This window comes from Lampris incognitus, chromosome 2 (genome assembly GCF_029633865.1).
Source record: "Lampris incognitus isolate fLamInc1 chromosome 2, fLamInc1.hap2, whole genome shotgun sequence".
In the NCBI taxonomy this organism is placed as follows: Eukaryota; Metazoa; Chordata; class Actinopteri; order Lampriformes; family Lampridae; genus Lampris; species Lampris incognitus.
The window spans coordinates 13,299,129-13,317,415 of NC_079212.1; the positions used below are offsets into that span (position 1 = coordinate 13,299,129).

At 45.4% G+C, this 18,287-nt stretch overlaps 1 protein-coding gene across 1 annotated transcript in view; it reads left to right on the forward strand.

Moving 5' to 3' along the window:
* The window catches only part of b4galt5 (UDP-Gal:betaGlcNAc beta 1,4- galactosyltransferase, polypeptide 5), a 55,945-nt gene that overhangs the window by 24,888 nt on the left and 12,770 nt on the right, over positions 1 to 18,287 (forward strand). The window contains exons 2-3 of the mRNA XM_056274626.1: positions 16,306 to 16,425; positions 17,040 to 17,153. Coding sequence (XP_056130601.1) covers positions 16,306 to 16,425; positions 17,040 to 17,153 — 234 coding nt within the window. The remainder of the gene's footprint in view (positions 1 to 16,305; positions 16,426 to 17,039; positions 17,154 to 18,287) is intronic.

Below are 18,287 nucleotides of genomic sequence, written 5' to 3' on the forward strand. Positions count from 1 at the left end.
ATGTTTTTTTATAGCCCATTATCAGTAGCTGCGTAACGACCCCTAGAGATGTTGAGTCATGAGTCTGAGTCATGCAGTCAGTCAATGATGGACAAAGATACATCAGAATGTATCTGGTTACAAAATACAAAGTAACCTTCAAATAAGTGTATCAAAATAAGATACACAATGCTGTTGCAAAGAACATATCACGATATAAACTCAATCAATCAGACTTTATTTGTATAGCACTCTTCACACAAACAAATGTAACACAAAGTGATTCACACAACAAAACAATAAAATCTTCCCCACCAAAAAAAAATAAAATAATAATAATAATATTGGGCATAATAATAATATTGGGTGGCACAGTGTCCCAGTGGTAAACGCTGTCACCTCACAGCAAGAAGGTCTTGGGTTTCAACCCCGGGGTTGTCCAACCTAGGGGGTCATCCCAGGTCGTCCTCTGTGTGGCGTTTGCATGTTCTCCCCTTGTCTGCAGTGGGTTTTCTCCGGGTGCTCCGGTTTTCCCCGCCATCAAAAAGACATGCATGGTAGTGTTGATACTCTTGTCTGTGCCACTGACCAAGGCACGGCAAGACGAACTGGAGTTGGTCCCCCGGGTGCTGCACGGCGGCTGCCCACTGCTCCTAGCTACACAGCTAGGATGGGTTAAATGCAGAGCAGGAATTTCCTCACGGGGATGAATAAAGTATCTCAAAAATCAACATAAAAAAAACAAACATTGGGCGGCACGGTGGCCCAGTGGTTAGCACTGTTGCCTCGCAGCAAGGAGGTCCTGGGGTTTGAACCCCAGGCCGTCCCAGTTCCTTCCTGTGTGGAGGTTGCATGTTCTCCCTGTGTCTGCAGTGGGTTTCCTCCAGGTGCTCCAGTTTCCTCCCACCATCAAAAAGACATGCGTGTTAGGGTTCACACTCCTGTCTGTGCCCCTGAGCAAGGCAATGGCAAGATGAACTGGAGTTGGTCCCTGGGTGCTGCAGCTGCCCACTGCTGCTATACAATAGGATGGGTTAAATGCAGAGTATACATTTCATTGCAACCTACAATGTCATTGTAACTTACAACGACAAAATAAAGTGGCTTTCTTTCTTCCTTCTTCTCTTTCTTCGATCAAAAAGCTCATCAATTTGCAATGAGGAAATACCAGAGGCACGATGAAGACCAATGAGGATAAAATAATGATAAAAAGACAAAATACTAAAAGAAGGGCATCTGGGTAGTGTAGCGGTCTATTCCGTTGCCTACCAACACGGGGATCACAGGTTCAAATCCCCGTGTTACCTATGGCTTGGTGGGGCGTCCCGTACAGACACAATTGGCCGTGTCTGCGGGTGCGAAGCCGGATGCGGGTATGTGTCCTGGTCGCTGCACTAGCGCCCCCTCTGGTCGGTTGGGGGGCGCCTGTTCGGGGGGGGGACTGGGGGGAATAGCGTGATCCTCCCACGCGCTACATTCCCCTGGCGAAACTGCTCACTGTCAGGTGAAAAGAAGCGGCTGGTGACGCCACGTGTATCGGAGGAGGCATGCGGTAGTCTGCAGCCCTCCCTGGATTGGCAGAGGGGGTGGAGCAGCGACTGGGATGACTCGGAAGAGTGGGGTAATTGGCCGGGTACAACTGGGGAGAAAAAAGGGGGGGTACTAAAAGAGAGGAGGGTATAGAAGTGACTTGGACCATAGTAAATAACAGCAGGCCTCACTCTGGGTTTCTGTTCTGACTTTGGGAATGATTAAAAGGCCACCACCAGAAGACCTGAGGGTCCCACAGGGTCCATAGGCTAAAAGCAAATCTGATGAATAGGTCAGACCGAGGCCATTAAGAGCTTAATAAGCCAATAAAAGGACCTTAGAATCACTCATCCCGACGCGTGCTCACTTCCTGTCTGCGTGGAAATTGTGCGCAGATTCTCGCTGTTGCCTTTGCCTACGCCTCTCGTCCTTTCGTCCGCTTCCCTTTGCATCCCTGTTCTGCTCTTATCTCCCCCCCCCCCCACTATATTGAGGCTAGATAGATGCCTTTGACAGCGGATGGAAAAACAATTTTCTTATCGCCCCATCTCGGCAGATGGATGACAGTGTCATAAGCATTACACTATTGTTTGTGCAGAGAGAAAATCTACTTGTAATTGAGTCATGACACGGCGACTGACTGAGAAAAGCTGGGCCGTTCCAGTTTCAATAATAGGAAAGGTTGACTGATTGCAGAGATGTATTTCTGTTGCTTGTAGTTGAAATACGCATTTCGGCTACTTTTGAGTATTTTGTCATTGGTATTTGACAGGGCTGAAAAAAAAATCACAAGTAACTTGTAACAGGATACTTTAGAGTGGAGTAATTTTGTATTTTCAAAATACTCAAAATACTTTCTCCACGATTCATTGAACATGAAAAGAAATTCCTTTTAATACATCTTAAAATGAAGAACAATACACTTAGACACACACACACACACACACACACAGACACAAGCAGTGATTTTGTTCGCTCACACTACTCGCGGTATTTTTACTTCTCTCTCTCAAGCCAACACAGACCCACTAACGCACACCTTTATTACCAGCAGGAATTGAGTGTTGCAATGCCTTCCTTTCTGGTCTCCGTAATAAGAACAGAGTCCGATTACGGTTGCTGCAGAACCCAGCTGCTTGTGGGTTGATCGAGAACAGGAAGTGAGCACACCACATCAGCTAAAGCCCTCCGCACTGGCAACCTGTTTTCCTCAGAATGAGGATGTCATAACTAAGGGGGTTGGAGAGAAGAGAATCTGTCAAAGGGACATCCGCTGGTCTCTTCTTCTGCTCTGTCTCTCGCTATTTCATCACCCCACCCCCCATCACTAAAGACCTCCCCCAGCCCTTTAGCACAATAGGATGATGAGGAGATTCTTTGGATTCTTGTGATCATGTTGAGGCTTACTGCAAATAAAGCTGTGATGGTTTCCTGCCCCCGCAGCCCTACCAAGTGCTTCTGGGGCAGTGTGGTGTGGCGTGACGGGGGTAGTGTGTGTGTGTGCAAGTGAAGTTCAGCTGTGGTTTAGGCGGGAGCCTCATGATCCACTTATGACTAAGCCTCATGTGACCACCAGCAGAACCGGACATCATCCGTATGTGTGTGTGTGTGTCTGTGTGTGTGTGTGTGTTTGTTAGAGGTCTGCAAGCCCGTCGGGTCCCAACACGCTGAGTCGATTCGGGCCGGGCTCGGGCCTTTTTTTTTTTTTTTTTTATAGTTCGGGCTCGGGTCGGACTCAGGCTCATTTAACTTCTCCTTTCATTGTGCCCATACACATGCAGAGCCCACATATGCTCTGATCTCATGTTGTTATATTAGTTACACATATGCATGTCCGCATGCATTAGACACGACAGCTGATCGTGCTGTGTGTGTGTGTGTGTGTGTGTGTGTGTGTGTGTGTGTGTGTGTGTGTGTGTGTGTGTGTTTGCATGTATCAGGGAGAGTGTGTGTCAGGGCTTGAGCACCATGGGAAAGGGCCGGGCTACAGCTGGAGATTTTGGCCCGTGCAGGGCTCGTGTGTGTGTGTGTGTGTGTGTGTGTGTGTGTGTGTGTGTGTGTGTGTGTGTGTGTTCTGAATCAGGAACTTTAGCCAGAAATACTTTTAACAGTGTTTACAACACAAGGAATGATATTTCCATTTGTATGAACAGAGCGAAGGGCGGCACGGTGGCGCAAGAAGGTCCTGGGTTCGAGCCCTGGGGTAGTCCGACCTTGGGGGTCGTCCCAGGTCATCCTCTGTGTTGAATTTGCATATTCTCCCTATGTCTGCGTGGGTTTCCTCCGGGGGCTCCTATTTCCTCCCACAGTCCAAAGACAAGTAGGTCAGGTGAATCGGCTGTACTAAATTGTCCCTAGATGTGAATGTGTGTGTGTGTGTGTGTGTGTGTGTGTGTGTGTGTGTGTGTGTGTGTGTGTGTGTGTGTGTGTGTGTGTGTGTGTGTGTGTGTGTGTGTGTGTGTGTGTGTGCCCTGTGATGGACTGGCGGCCTGTACAGTGTGTCTCCCTGCCTGCTGCCCAATGACTGCTGGGATAGGCTCCAGCATCCCACGACCCCGATTGGGATAAGCGACTTGGATAATGGATGGATGGATGAACAGAGTGAAGGTCCCTTTTGTTTTCCAACCAAGATACACTATATGGCCAAACATTACGTAGACGCCCCTTCTAACGAGTTGATTTGGTTATTTCAGCCACATCCATTGCTGGTCGATGCATAAAATCAAGTATACCGCCATGCAGTCTCCATACAAACATTGGCAGTAGGATTGGGTCGTACTGAAGAGCTCAGTGACTTTCAGCATGGCACTGTCATGGGATGGCCACCTTACCAACAAGTCACATCGGTCAAATTGCTGCCCTACTAGATCTGCCCCGGTCAACTCGTCGCCATCGTCAGTTCTGTAACCTATGGCGGTCATAGGAGCACAGCTGATGCCTCAACAGGTTGAGTCATCATTGTGTGTCAGTAGGGGGAGTACCTGGTGGTCTCTATCTCCTCCCCAGGTGTGGATGGCCGTTGGGTCACAGAGGAACTCATCCGCCCTTTGACAGGTTTTGCTTTTAGTCCTGCTGGGTGTCCACACACCCTCCTCACACCAACCTAAGGGTTGATGTGGGGGTGCCGGTTTAGTCGCCGACGACCCAAAGGTTGCAGTTTAACGTCGTACCCGGGACACTGTGTATGCATGTATGTACTGGTCAACTGTATGTTTGTTGTTGTGAAGTGGAAACGTCTTGGAGCGGCAACAGCTCAGCCGTGAAGCGGTAGGCCACACAAGCTCCCAGAACGGGACGGCCAAGGGCTGAAGCGTGTAGTGAGGGGAAATTGTCTGTCCTCAGTTGCTTCACTCACAACAACTGTTCATCCGGAGCTTCGGGAAATGGGTTTCCGTGGTCGAACAGCCGCACACAAGCCTGATATCGCCACGCACCAGGTGCAATGCCAAGCGTCAGCTGGAGTGGTGTGAAGCACACCACCGCTGGACTCTGGAGCAGTAGAAATGTGTTTTCTGATCAGTCATGTCTCACTATCCGGCAGTCTGATGCACCAATCTGCATTTGGCGGATGTCAGGAGAACGCTACCTGCTCAAACGCGTAGTGCCAACTCTAAAGATTGGTGGAGGAGGAATAATGGTCTGGGCTGTTTTTCATAGTTTGGTCTAGGCTCCTGAGTTCCAGTGAAGGGAAATCCCCCCCCCCTTTTCTTCCAATTGTACTTCGCCAGTTACCCCACTCTTCCGAGCCGTCCCGATCTCTGCTCCGCCCCCTCTGCCGATCCAGGGAGGGCTGCAGACTACCACATGCCTGCTCCGAGACATGTGGAGTTCTTTAAACCTAACAGTGAGAAGTTTCAACAGGGGGGGGCGTAGTGCGTGGGAGGATCACGCTATTCCCCTCAGTTCCCCCTCCCCCCTGAACAGGGGCTCCTGCCAACCAGGGGAGGTGCTAGTGCAGCGACCAGGACACATACCCACACCTGGCTTCCCACCCTCAGCCACAGCCAATTGTGTCTGTAGGGACGCCCGACCAAGCCGGAGATAACGCGGGGATTCGAACCGGCCATCCCCGTGTGGGTAGGCAACAGAATAGACCGCTACGCTACCCGGACGGCCGTGACAGGAAATCTTAATGCTACAGCATGCAGTGACATTCTAGAGGATTGTGTGCTTCCAACTTGGTGGTAACAGTTTTGGGAATGCCCTTTCCTGTCTCAGCATGACGGTGCCCTTATGCACAAAACCAGGTCCATAACGACATGGTTTGCCAAGTTTTGTGTGGCAGAACATACTCGCCTGCACAGAGCCCCGACACCTTTGGGATGAATTGGAATGCCAAATCCGAGCCAGGCCTTCTCCCCAACATCAGTGCCCTACCTCACCTCACTAATGCTCTTGTGGCTGAATAGGAGTGAATCCCTGCAGCCATATTCCAAAATCAAGTGGAAAGCCTTCCCCCAAAGAGTGGAGGCTATTATAGCAGCAAAGGGGGACCAGCTCCATATTAATGCCCATGTTGTTGGAATGAGATGTTTGACAAGCACATTTGGGTGTGATGTTCGGGTTTCCACATACTTCTGGCCACGCGGCGTACGTCAGCACCTGCACATCTGTCCGCTTTATCCTCCCTTCCACCTGCCCCCTCCTACATTCCTTCCTCCCCTCGTGTCGTGAGCTGGAGGCTGTGGATGGATCTCGTGGGCTAATCCCTCCTCCCGCTAATTCCTGAGTGAAGTCACTCCCCGGGATGTTTCAGGCTCCTGACCACTGATTAGGAATGTCACAGGACATGGAAGGAATGAGAAGGAAAAAAAAATCCTTGGGGGAAGAAATCAGATGGCTGAGGCAGAACAAGAATTCTTGTCAAGCCAATTAACAGAGTCCATGGAGGTGCCATGGTGTCTGGCTAGATAGATATTGGGTGGGTGGTTGGTTGGTTAGTTGGTTGGTTGGTCGGGTGATCCAACATATTATCGCTGTAAAGATAGTGTGTAAATGCTAAGGAGATGCAGGGTGAGTTAAAAGGAGCCGGGAGATGAGACTGTATGTATCAATTGCAGCAGATGATCCTGTGCAGCTCTGACGATTCGGAGTAACCTACCCATTTTCAAGTCCGCATTTGCGGTGCTGCGAGGCACTTAGGGGAGCAAAATTTATTCATTAGTAGTGTAAAAATAGAGCCCTTACAGTAACTAGACATCTGAACGCTTTTGTGCAAGGAATACCAAAAATAGATATCGTGGTCAAATCTACTTCGGTACATTGCTGCGGCATGACTATTACACTAGGCTGCAGCAAATGTAATCTTGCCTTTCGCTTGTTTCTATATTTGAGAGCGGGGGGAAAAAAAGCCACTCCGTGTAACTGCATGTGTGACGACGTCTCTCTCTCTCTCTCGAGGTGTCCACAAGAACGGCCCCTCAGGAGAACGCCACATGCTACTGCTTACATAACCTCAAGTTACCCGAAACAGAAGGCTGCCTAGAAGAGGAGGTGTGTGTGTTTGGGGGCACGGGTGGGGTGGGGGGGGGGGGACTACAAGATATTTGAGAGATAGAGAGAAAGATAAAGGATGATGAAGATGGAACAGGAAGCAGGCGTAAACACGGTGACACACAGTGCCGGAGACGGAGAGATGGGTTCCAAGGAAAGATGGAGAGCTGCCCTTTTTTTTTTTTTTTCTCCGCCCCATTCAAGAGTGTTAAATTAAATGACGGGGCAAATAGATTACATTTCGCAGTAATAGCTGCCTGTGTACTGTCCGAAAACATCTAGATGCAATATTAATGCCACTGTAGTCATCACGATGCACATGCTTAGTACATGCAAGATGCACATGCTTAGTACATGCAAGATGCACATGCTTGGTGTGTGCAAGATGCACATGCTTGGTGTGTGCAAGATGCACATGCTTGGTGTGTGCAAGATGCACATGCTTAGTACATGCAAGATGCACATGCTTGGTGTGTGCAAGATGCACATGCTTAGTTAGTGTGTGCAAGAGACTGTGTAAGTAGGTGTAATCAGTGACACTGACACTTATGCAAAGAAGGAACTAAGGAAGAACTCCTTATATGGTGCAGCCTTAAGGGTTTCCTCTTGTAGGGGTATCTGAGGAATGCACCAACAGGGACAGCCATTTCCTTTAGTCACACTACAGTCGTAACACACAGTGCGACTCCTCAGGAATGACCAACCCCAGAATAGATTGTTTACTAAGTCTACGTCACCTTTTGAATCAGCTATCGCGCTTACATATTTGCTGTGAATAATCAAGATTTCATCATTTCGGACTTTTAATTCCCGCCCCTCCATTTGTTATTCTTGCTGAAAGGTTTTTTTTGTTTTTGTTGTTTTTGTTTTTTTTTTTTGCTTTTTGCCCCTCTTTGTAAAGTACTTGGTGCTATATAAAAAAAACGGTCATGGCGCCACACAAAATATACAAGGTGTGTTGGTTTTAGTTGTAGGCTTTCCCACCTTTGAAAAACGTGCTTATTGGGAGTAAATAGCAGAGTGAGTTTGAAGTGGAAGAGTAATTATTGGTGTGTGTGTGTGTGTGTGTGTGTGTGTGTGTGTGTGTGTGTGTGTGTGTGTGTGTGTGTGTGTGTGTGTGTGTGTGTGTGTGTGCGTGCGTGTGTGCATGTGTGTGCGTGCGTGCAGCAAATTTAGAAGCTAAACGCTGATGATAAGTAACGATTAAACTGAAAGAGGGATGACATGCAAATTACCCATATTGTGATGGAAACACAGCCACCCCACATCCCCATATAGCGCCTGCTATTTAAAGATAACCTTGAGCTTCATCTTTCGCTGCTGCGTAGCATATTTACCACTGTGTTTTTCCTATTTTGGCCAAAGGTGCAAATTTGGTGATGAGAGAGAGGTAATAGCCAACCTTAATCCCAACGAAATCACATGTGGCTTTGTCGAGAATGTGCGTTGGTGTTGATGTGTGTGTGTGTGTGTGTCTGTGTGTGCATTGATCCATCACAGACTCGGGGCTCGGGTTCACTTCAAGGGGTCAGGAGAGGCGGCGTGCTCGTCCTGTCCGATGGGATGCAATAACGGCTGCAAACCGGCTCAAATCGAAACGCCAACTCAAAAAGAGAAAAGAAAAAAATGAACCAAATCCATTGTGAGTACCCATAATCCCCCCCGCCCCCCGCCCCCCGCCATGCCAATCAATACACTTAATCCGAGGTGTTGTTTCAGATCATTGTGAAGCATCACCATGTTTTGTGGTAGTAGTTTGAGTAGGCAGCCATTTACTCTCCCATTGTTAATGATTTGTGGCCTACTCGGTATGTTACATTACTAATAGTCTCAGTAATGCAGCTTTTATGCTGACGCCATGCATGTTCAGCGTCCGCTGATATATGGTGTACTGTAAAAGGGGTTTGCTGTCCCGATGTTTGTGGGTGGGTGTGGGATTGTAGATAATGTTGGTGATGCTGATGTGCAGTAGTGGTGAGGGGGGGGGGGTAAGAAATCACCCTTTCTGGGTCTGACAGCTTTAAACCCTCAAAGCTGATTGGGTGCACGTTGTATGTGTTTGTGTGTCTGTCTCTGTGCACCGGCGAAGCAATTTTCCAGGAAAAACTGCCTTTCGGCGCTTATCAGAGAGGGAGCAGAACAGGACTGATCACCTCCCACTGCAGAGCTATCAATGTGCGATTAATTGCCTTTTGCAGGGGGGCATTCAAGGGGAGGTGGGCATTCAAGTTTGCGTTCGTCTTCTTCTCTGTTTTTACGATTGCCATGACCTCATTTAGAGCAGCGTACGGTGTACAGTCACCTTCCTTGCATTGTCCCCCCCAAGCATCCATCACTCAGAATGTGTCCTCAAACGATGGGAGACGACGGACCTCACAGAAAGTGACACAAACCACGGTGCACGGGAGGCGGTAGCACAGAGAGATGAAGATGGAGGGAAAGATAAGTGCAGAGAGAGAGGGAGGGAGAGGGAGGCAGAGAGAGAGAGAGGTTGGCCTTGGCATGTGGACAGCAAATTCTACAAGAGCTACAATGCACAAGGTCGAATCAAGGTCTCCTGTCATGCTTGAGGGGATACAGTGGGGGGTTTCTAAAAGGTGTGTGTGTGTGTGTGTGTGTTGGGGAAGGGGTGTCTTACATGTATGTATGTGACAGGGGCCTGGATTTCAGAACAGAGCAATAGGAATTTGTGTGTGTGTGTGTGTGTGTGTTGGTGTGTCTCTCTCGTCTGTCTGCTTGCACGTCCACATGCTCGTATGTCTTAGTGTAATGGCCTCAACCAACGAGTGGCCGTACTAGCGGGCCCTGGACTCCGAGTCTCCCGTGTCTAATTGCATTCGTCACAGTTTGAAGCCTTTAATACCTCAGAACTGACCATTCACACCAGTCTCTTCAGATCATTTAATGATGAAGAAAGAAAGGCAAGAGGAAGAGGAGAGAAGGAGGATGGCGGCGGGATCGCACGCTGTTAGTCTGTATACGGCATGCTTTGACGTTGTCCAAATCCACACACAAAAGGGCTTTGCGAGGACCTCGGGCGGACGTGAGATTTGACACTAGAATAAAAGACGGAGAACAAGAAGATGTTTCATCGCATTCGCTCGACTCAAGAGTTTGTCTGTTCTTCGGGCCATCGGGATGTGTCGCACGGCGCTTCCACCGCGTCCATACTAAGTGACGCGGCAGCCCTGGACCCCTGGTAGTGATATGCAGAGACAACATCTCGTCCCAGTCCGGCGGAGACAAGAAGGGGCGGGCGGCGTGTTTAAGTGTGTTGGTGCCTGCAGGACTGAATAACACTCCAAAAACCTTTCAGCCTTTTTCCATCATATGGTGCCTCGGAAGGCAATTGTGTGTGTGTGTGTGTGTGTGTGTGTGTGTGTGTGTGTGTGTGTGTGTGTGTGTGTGTGTGTGTGTGTGTGTGTGTGTGTGTGTGTTCACGCACATATGGGCATTCGTGTGTGTGTGTGTGTGTGAGAGAGAGAGAGAGAGAGAGAGAGAGAGAGAGAGAGAGAGAGGGAGGGATGGATGGAGAGAGAAGGAAGAGGCGAAAAGGAAAGAGAGCGACTCCCCATCTGTCTCCCAATCTACTTGCATGTGTCGCAGCCGGAACAAGTAGATATTTTGGCGATGCATCTGTGGTTAAACATCCACATCGAGTGTTTTATTATGAAAACCCAACCTTAGTAGATATGCCCCAGATGTACTGTAATATTTATGTGCTACAGCGGTAAGATGAGAACATTGATTTCAGCGACCACGTGGCCACCAGCCTCTGCTTCTGCAAGCCAAAGCAATTTGTATTAAACAGGATGGATCTAATGGAAACCGTAATACAATTACTGATGACAAATCACGTCGTATGGCTTTCCAGCTCAGCAGCAGTGCACACACATGCACACGTAAACACACACGGGCACGCAGAACAACGGGGATCATGTTTGGATTGCCTTAAAATAAATGCTGATCAGATTAAATTTTTTTGAAGAGATTGGATCATTTGGTATTTGATTTATTTTTTATTTTGAACATGTAAAAAAAAACAGATAAAAAAAAAATAATAATAATAATAATAAAATGAAATGAACAATAAACATATACCACAGCAAACTCAATAAACACATTCTCATAAACAACACAAAGTAGATATCCATCCATCCATCCATCCCTCCATCCGTTAGCCAAGCCGCTTATCCCAATTGGGGTTGCGGGGATGCCGGAGCCTCTCCCAGCAGTCACTGGGCGGCAGGCGGGGCGACACCCTGGACAGGCCGCCAGCCCATCACAGGCTAAACCAACTTCAAAAAGTAGTAGGAGGAAATATACACTTATGTATTCCTACTGCTTCCCCACTACTCATCAATTAACTCATAATCTTTAAATACAATTTACAAACAATTATCCCAATTCTATGTACAACCCAAATATCACCCAGTGTCAATAATACCAAACTTAAACAGTTATCGTAGCCCTTTCTCGTACCCTATACCGCTTAAAATATTTTTGTACATCTTCTTGAATTGAATACTGTTTGTAGTTTGCTTGGGTTCCACGTCCAAACTATTCCACAAATTCACCCCACAGATCGAAACACACTTTCCTTCATAGTTGTACAAACACAGAGTTTCTTTAAATTAAACTTGCTTCTAAAAATATAACCCCCCCCTCTTTTTCTATATTACCTGGTAGTAAATTATTTATTGCTTTATACATTATTTGTGCTGTGTTACATTCTACAAGAACCATGACTTTCAAGGCACGTGACTTGAAAACCAGCTTGTTAGTGTGTTCGCGAAATCCTACCTTGTTAATTATCCTTATGGCCCTTTTTGCAGTATGCATAATGGATGTGGGTTGCTTTTGCAGGTGTTACCCCATACCTCCACACAGTAGTTCAGTTATGGCAATGCAGGTGAACAATACAGTGTGTACAATGCTTTATGATCCAGAATGTACCTTGTTTTTCCCAGGACTGCGATGCTCCTTGCAAGCTTTGCCTGCAGATTTTGTGGCCTACACTTAGAACTTTATTTTCATATACTCTTTCTATGTTGACATTGGCTATCATCATTTGTACTTGAGTGTTTATTTTACGATTTCCAAACAATATAATCTTTGTTTTGTCAGTAAGAATTGTAATGTTACATTTTATTTGTATAGCACTTTTCAAGGTACAAAAAGACACTTTACATAAGATAACGCACCAAACACTGTAGCAAACAACAATAATCATACATTAAAAGCAATTTCTAAAAAGGTGAGTGTTGATTAATGATTTGGATGATCGGTCTCTGATGTGTTTGGGAGGGAGTTCCAGAAGGAGGGGCCAGCTATGGAGAAGGCTGTGTCCCCCAAGGTCATATTTAATGAAAATTTGTATATGTCACACCATGCTTTTAATTTTCTCATTTGTGTTGTGATCACCTCCAAAAGCTGTGGTAAATTCTCCCCAGAACAGAAAATGTTAGTGTTGTCCACAAACAAGACAAATTTCAATATTTTTGATGCTCTGCATATATAATTTAAGTCCAGAATAAACAATTTCGGGCCTAATACTGACCCCTGAGGGACTCCACAATTAATATCCATGCATGTTGATTTATGCTCACCTATCTTCACAAATTGTTGCCTGTTTCTTAAATAGCTTTTTAACTAATTCAGCACCAGTCCTCTGATATCATAGCTTTCAAATTTATCAAGTAATATATTGTGATCAATGGTATCAAAAGGTTTTTTTTAGATCTATAAGTATTCCTACTGCATACCTCTTTTTTTCTCTACACAATTAGTAAGTTCTTCTCTTAATTCAGTTAGCGCCAGAGATGTTGATCTGTTTGTTCTGAATCTATACTGGCTGTCGGTCAGCAGTTTGTGCTTCTCAATGAATTTGTCTAGTCTGTCAGTAGAGTTTTTCCAATATCTTGGAGATCTATGAAAGTAAAGAAACGGGCTTGTGATGTCGTGTCTATCCCCAGTTTTATATTACACTATGACTTTTGCGATTTTCATTTTGCTTGGAAATTTACCAGTTTGAAATGACAAGTTACAGCGGTGAGTTAGTGGTTTTGTAATAACATCGATGGCTTTTTCGACTATTGTCATATACATTTCATTCCAGTCAGTAGAAGTTTTGTTCTTACATTTGCTTACAATATCCATGAATTACTTTTCTTCTACTGCTCTAAGAAAAATTAAACTCTGATTTCGGTTTCCATAGTCATCATCAGTCCCCCCTTTGGTTGTTTCTGGGTCATTCATTTTTGTTCTGCCTATTTTGCCCCCACACTTAGAAAGAATTTATTAAACCCACTAACCACATCATCCATATTATTAATGGTCTTTTTTACTACTTTTATTAATCCCTGTGGGGCAATTCTTTCTCTGCATTTAACTCATTCTAACTGTGTAGCTAGGAGCAGTGGGCAGCCGCCGTGCAGCACCCAGGGACCAACTCCAGTTATTTCTTCCTATTGCCTTGGTTAGGGGCACAGACAGGAGTATTAGCCCTAACATGCATGTCTTTTTGATGGTGGGAGGAAACCAGAGTAAACCCGCGCAGACATGGGGAGAACATGCAAACTCTACATAGAGGATGACCTGGGATGACCCCCAAAGTTGGACTGTGCCATCTTATCGTTATCGATAAAATACTGAGAGTAACTTGAGTCTCTAGATCCATTTCTAATAAAGCTGTTTATACACTCCATATCGGGCGGCACGGTGGCCCAATGGTTAGCGCTGTCGCCTCACAGCAAGAAGGTCCTGGGTTCAAACCCTGGGGTTGTCCAACCTTGGGGGTCATCCCAGGTCGTCCTCTGTGGAGTTTGCATGTTCTCCCTGTGTCTGCAGTGGGCTTTCTCCAGGTGCTGCAGTTTACCCCACCATCAAAAAGACATGCATGTTAGGGTTATTACTCCTGTCTGTGCCCCTGACCGAGGCAATGGAAAAAGAACTGGGGTTGGTCCCTGGGTGCGGCACGGCGGCTGCCCCCTGCTCCAGCTACACAGCTAGGATGGGTTAAATGCAAAGCAGAATTTCCCCACGGGGGTCAATAAAGTATCTCAGGAAAAAAAATAAATCATATACCTTTAATGTTGTTTTTATTATTCTCTAACATTTAATTAGAGTATTCCTCCTTACATATCCTCATAATATTAGTTAAGTAAGTTTTATATTTTCTATATTTCTTTTCTGCCTCTTTAGTTCTATACTAATTCTCTATTTTTCTTTTTGTCGGCACTTTGTAATCCCTTTGTGAGCCATGGACTACCTGTATATTTTTGTTTTCTACTGTATTATTTTATTGGGCAGTTTTTATCAAAATAATTTGAATATTTTTAAGAGTGTGTCATATGCTTTGTCAATATCTTCTTCATGGTATATTATTCACCAATTTTGTGTTAGTAATTCATTTCTAAATGCATTCATGGAGTCGTTTGTCCTCAAGTTACTGGCATCCTTATCCTTATAGTTGCTGTCATAGACTGCAAAAACTGGTTAATGGTCACTGATGTCATTTATTAAAAGCCTGCTCCCTGTATTGTTGTCCATAACATTTGTGAATATATTATCTATTAGCGTGGCACAGTGTGCCGTAATTCTGCTAGGTCTGGTAATTCTGGATATAAACTCGTGCTATACATGCAGTAAATCCAAATAAGCATTTTATGCTTATTTGGATTTAGCAGATCTATATCGAAATCCCCACAAGTGAACATAACCTTTTGAATTGTTCTAGCAAACATTTCTTCCATCCAATCCTTGAATATTTCAATATTATACAGCTCACGGTTATTTTATTTTTATTTCTTCTCGTACAGATTTCTATTGTAATGCATTCTAGAACGTCATCAACCGCTGTTGTCATGCTTTCCGCCACTTTATGTTAATGTTAATTGTAGCTTTTATCCACATGCAACACTACACCCCCTCCTTTCTAGTTTTTCCTGTTCACATAAGTCATTTCATATCCTTTCATCTTAAAGTCTACACCCGTCTCAGGGCTGAGCCGAGTCCCTGATAGAGCTATTACTTTGAATGGCCTCTTGAACTGACTTAAATACTCTGGATGCAGAGAAGACAGCAATCTATCACTCGGGGAGTGTGTCGGCATACGCTGTCCAAAGTGAAGGAACGGAGGCAATAAGTGTTATGATATGTTGCTGCTTGCAGCGATGGCGCTGCAGCAGAGATGCGTGACTCACTAGAAACTGAAACTAATACACATAGTTGTGCAGGATTTTGTGAAACGGAGCAGCGGTGGGTTAGCGTGTCTAGATTTGATATATATCGTTTTGTGGTTTTTGAAAGACTAGGCTGTGTTTGGGTTTTTTGTTTTTTTTCTGAGACTTCTGTGGTATGACATCATCACAATATACTTGCTCAATTAGTTGGAAAAAAATGTAGCACCTGCCAGTAAACTGCTGCAGGGATGTGACCTTAGTTTGATCCTATATGACATTTATCTTTTAAATGCCTCGTGAAAATTGGCATTAAATGGCATCCATATAGTTGTCTTTGTAAGTAAAGGCTTCTAAGAGATGTTGGGATAAAGTCAGGTGTTTATGTCCTTTGATTGAAGGCTTTCAGTGCTGCCCGACACCGGTGATGTATAGCATAGCACACCGAAGTGAGGAGAAACTGACCTATATCATAGTTCCTTGTTTCTCACTTGTTCCTCCTTCCCTTGACTGTCTCCTTTGTGGACCATACCGCCTCTCCCCCTCGCTCTATAGGTTAGCATTCCTGGAGTCGGCCTCCTTAGTGGAAAAGCCTTAAAGCCTTTTTGTTGTGTGGCGAGGAGACCCCCCCCCCCCCATTGAGTATTGACGGCAGATAATCGATTGGGTCAGATCATGTCACGGTAGCATGTACAGCAGAACAGATGTTAAACTATTACCGTCGTTGTATTGATTTCAAACGCAGGAGGAAGTCAGGAAAGATGAACAAGTTGTTCACGACTAGGAACGTGTCGTTGGTAGGGAGAAGCTGCAGATCTGGTTGGAGGGAAATAACGTTGTGCAGCTTTTTGCGTCATTGTGGGTTATCGCGTCAGTTCCTGCCTGAGGAATACGTGGTTGCCTCACTATATCATGCCTATATGCTCACCCTCACTGTAAGATCATTTTACTCATTTTTTCCCCATCGTATCCCTTTTCACTGTTGAAATATCCCCCTTCTGGCAAGGAAAAAAAAAACATGTGACTTTTTACAGTGTGACCGGGTCACGTGGGCGTGAAAATGACTAATATTCCTATTTTTCTTTTTTCTTTTTTTTTGTTCTGCCTCTTTGTCTGTCCACAGTGAATGAATACGTGTTCATGGTCCAAGCCAGAGGCATCCAATTTAGAGAAAATGTAAAGAATATTGGTGCCCAGGTTCTTGAGCAGGTCGTGAGAGGCGCTTATAGCGTCAATGGCACAGGTATACACACACACACACACACACACACACACACTCGTTTGTACGTCTATTTTTGTGAGGACCCCTCTTTGACTACATTCATTCCCTAGCCCTTGAGCTTAACCTTAACCACCAGAACTACATGCCTAACCCTAACTCTGACCCCAACCTTAACCTCAACCGAATTCTAACCCTAACCCTAAACCCACATCCTAATGCTAAAACAGACCTTTAAAGAAGTGAAGACCGGCCAATATGTCCTAAGTCTGCTAAAATGCCCTCACTCAGTCTTGATGGTTAAAAACTCAAACTGGTCCTCACAAAGATATAAGTACAAGCACACACACACACACAAAGTTAACATAGGTGATTAAATGTGTCAGTACTCAGATTTTTATTCATACACTGCCCCATATGCAATTATATGCACACAAATGAACTACTTACTACCTCTTTGCATCCCAGTACGTTGGGTATTAAATGAGTTGACCCAAGCCGGGCGACCCTGGATGATCATAGAGGCAAAAGAACCATAATTATATTCAGTCTGTCCCAATCTGCATGTACTTTGAGAGAGTGGCTAATAAGCCCATGTAAAAAAAATGGCTTGCTGATGTCCGTGGTTGTGTGTACAGACTATGCCTACGACTTCAATTTGAGCGAGAGTGCTGCTCCACCTACCACATACCTACCTGAGGGCTTCACTTATCTACCCTCACAGATCTGCCCTGAGAAGTTGCCCTCCATGAGTGAGTATATACACACACATACACACACACACACACACACACACACACACACACACACACACTCATATATACAGGGTGGCGGTCAAAGTCATGGGACATACAGAGGGTCTCCTAGGGCAGCAGCTGACTAGGGGCGCACAGAAAAATATTTTATTATCATTATTCTAGCCAGCATTTTTATAAAAAGTAGGCATACTTAATGCAGTGAGGCCCCCCCCCCATCCATGTGCTGCTACTGCCTGCTACACCCCGCCTCCCCATCTGCCCAAAGGAATGCTATATTGAGTAATGGGGGAGGGGGGTTGCAACATGCAGTGTACTGGTAAGATAACCAGTGAAATCCTATGGCTAGCCTTAAACAAAGATATATGTGGATTATAACACCAGAAATAATCAAAAATCTGCCAAGGGTGTCAGAGCAAGACAGATGCCGCTTTTTTTTTTGTAGCATTTCATGATGAAACACTCCGAGCCATCAGATGCACAGTAGGCTATATAGGCACATCGTTGAGAAATGTTGCTTAGGTTATCCAAAGTTTCCTGGATCACATACACACACACACACACATATATATATATGTATGTATATGTATATATATATATATATATACACAGACACACACACAGAGAAACAGCCAATGTTAATTGAAAGCGATGCGCTGGCTCTCTATAATAGTTTCGTTAAGCCAACAGTCATTCTGCTTCTATGCTGATTCATTTAAAACCTGTGGGTAGTAAAATGGTTCTCTCGGGTTGATTGATGATGCATACGAAATATGTTGTTTAATGTCCCGGACCGCGCAAACGTCACAGGCCTGGCTTTGGCTAGCGTTGTTCCGCATTCTCCTACGCCGCCCCTCTCTCTATTTTTCACTCCATACTTCTACTTTACTTCCATGTGTATTTTGTCTCCAACATTCCTCTCACCTTATATACGTTTGGGCCGTCTGCCTCAAAATTCCCATTACATCGTCTTTCATCATGATCATATGGATGGATGTTCTCTGTCTTTCTGTCTCTCTCTCTCTCGCCCTCTCTCTCGCGCCCTCTCTCTCACTTTCGCACTCTGTCTTTCTCTCTCGCTCTCTCTCTCGCTCTCACTCACTCTCTCTCTCTTTTTCTGTCTGTCTGTCT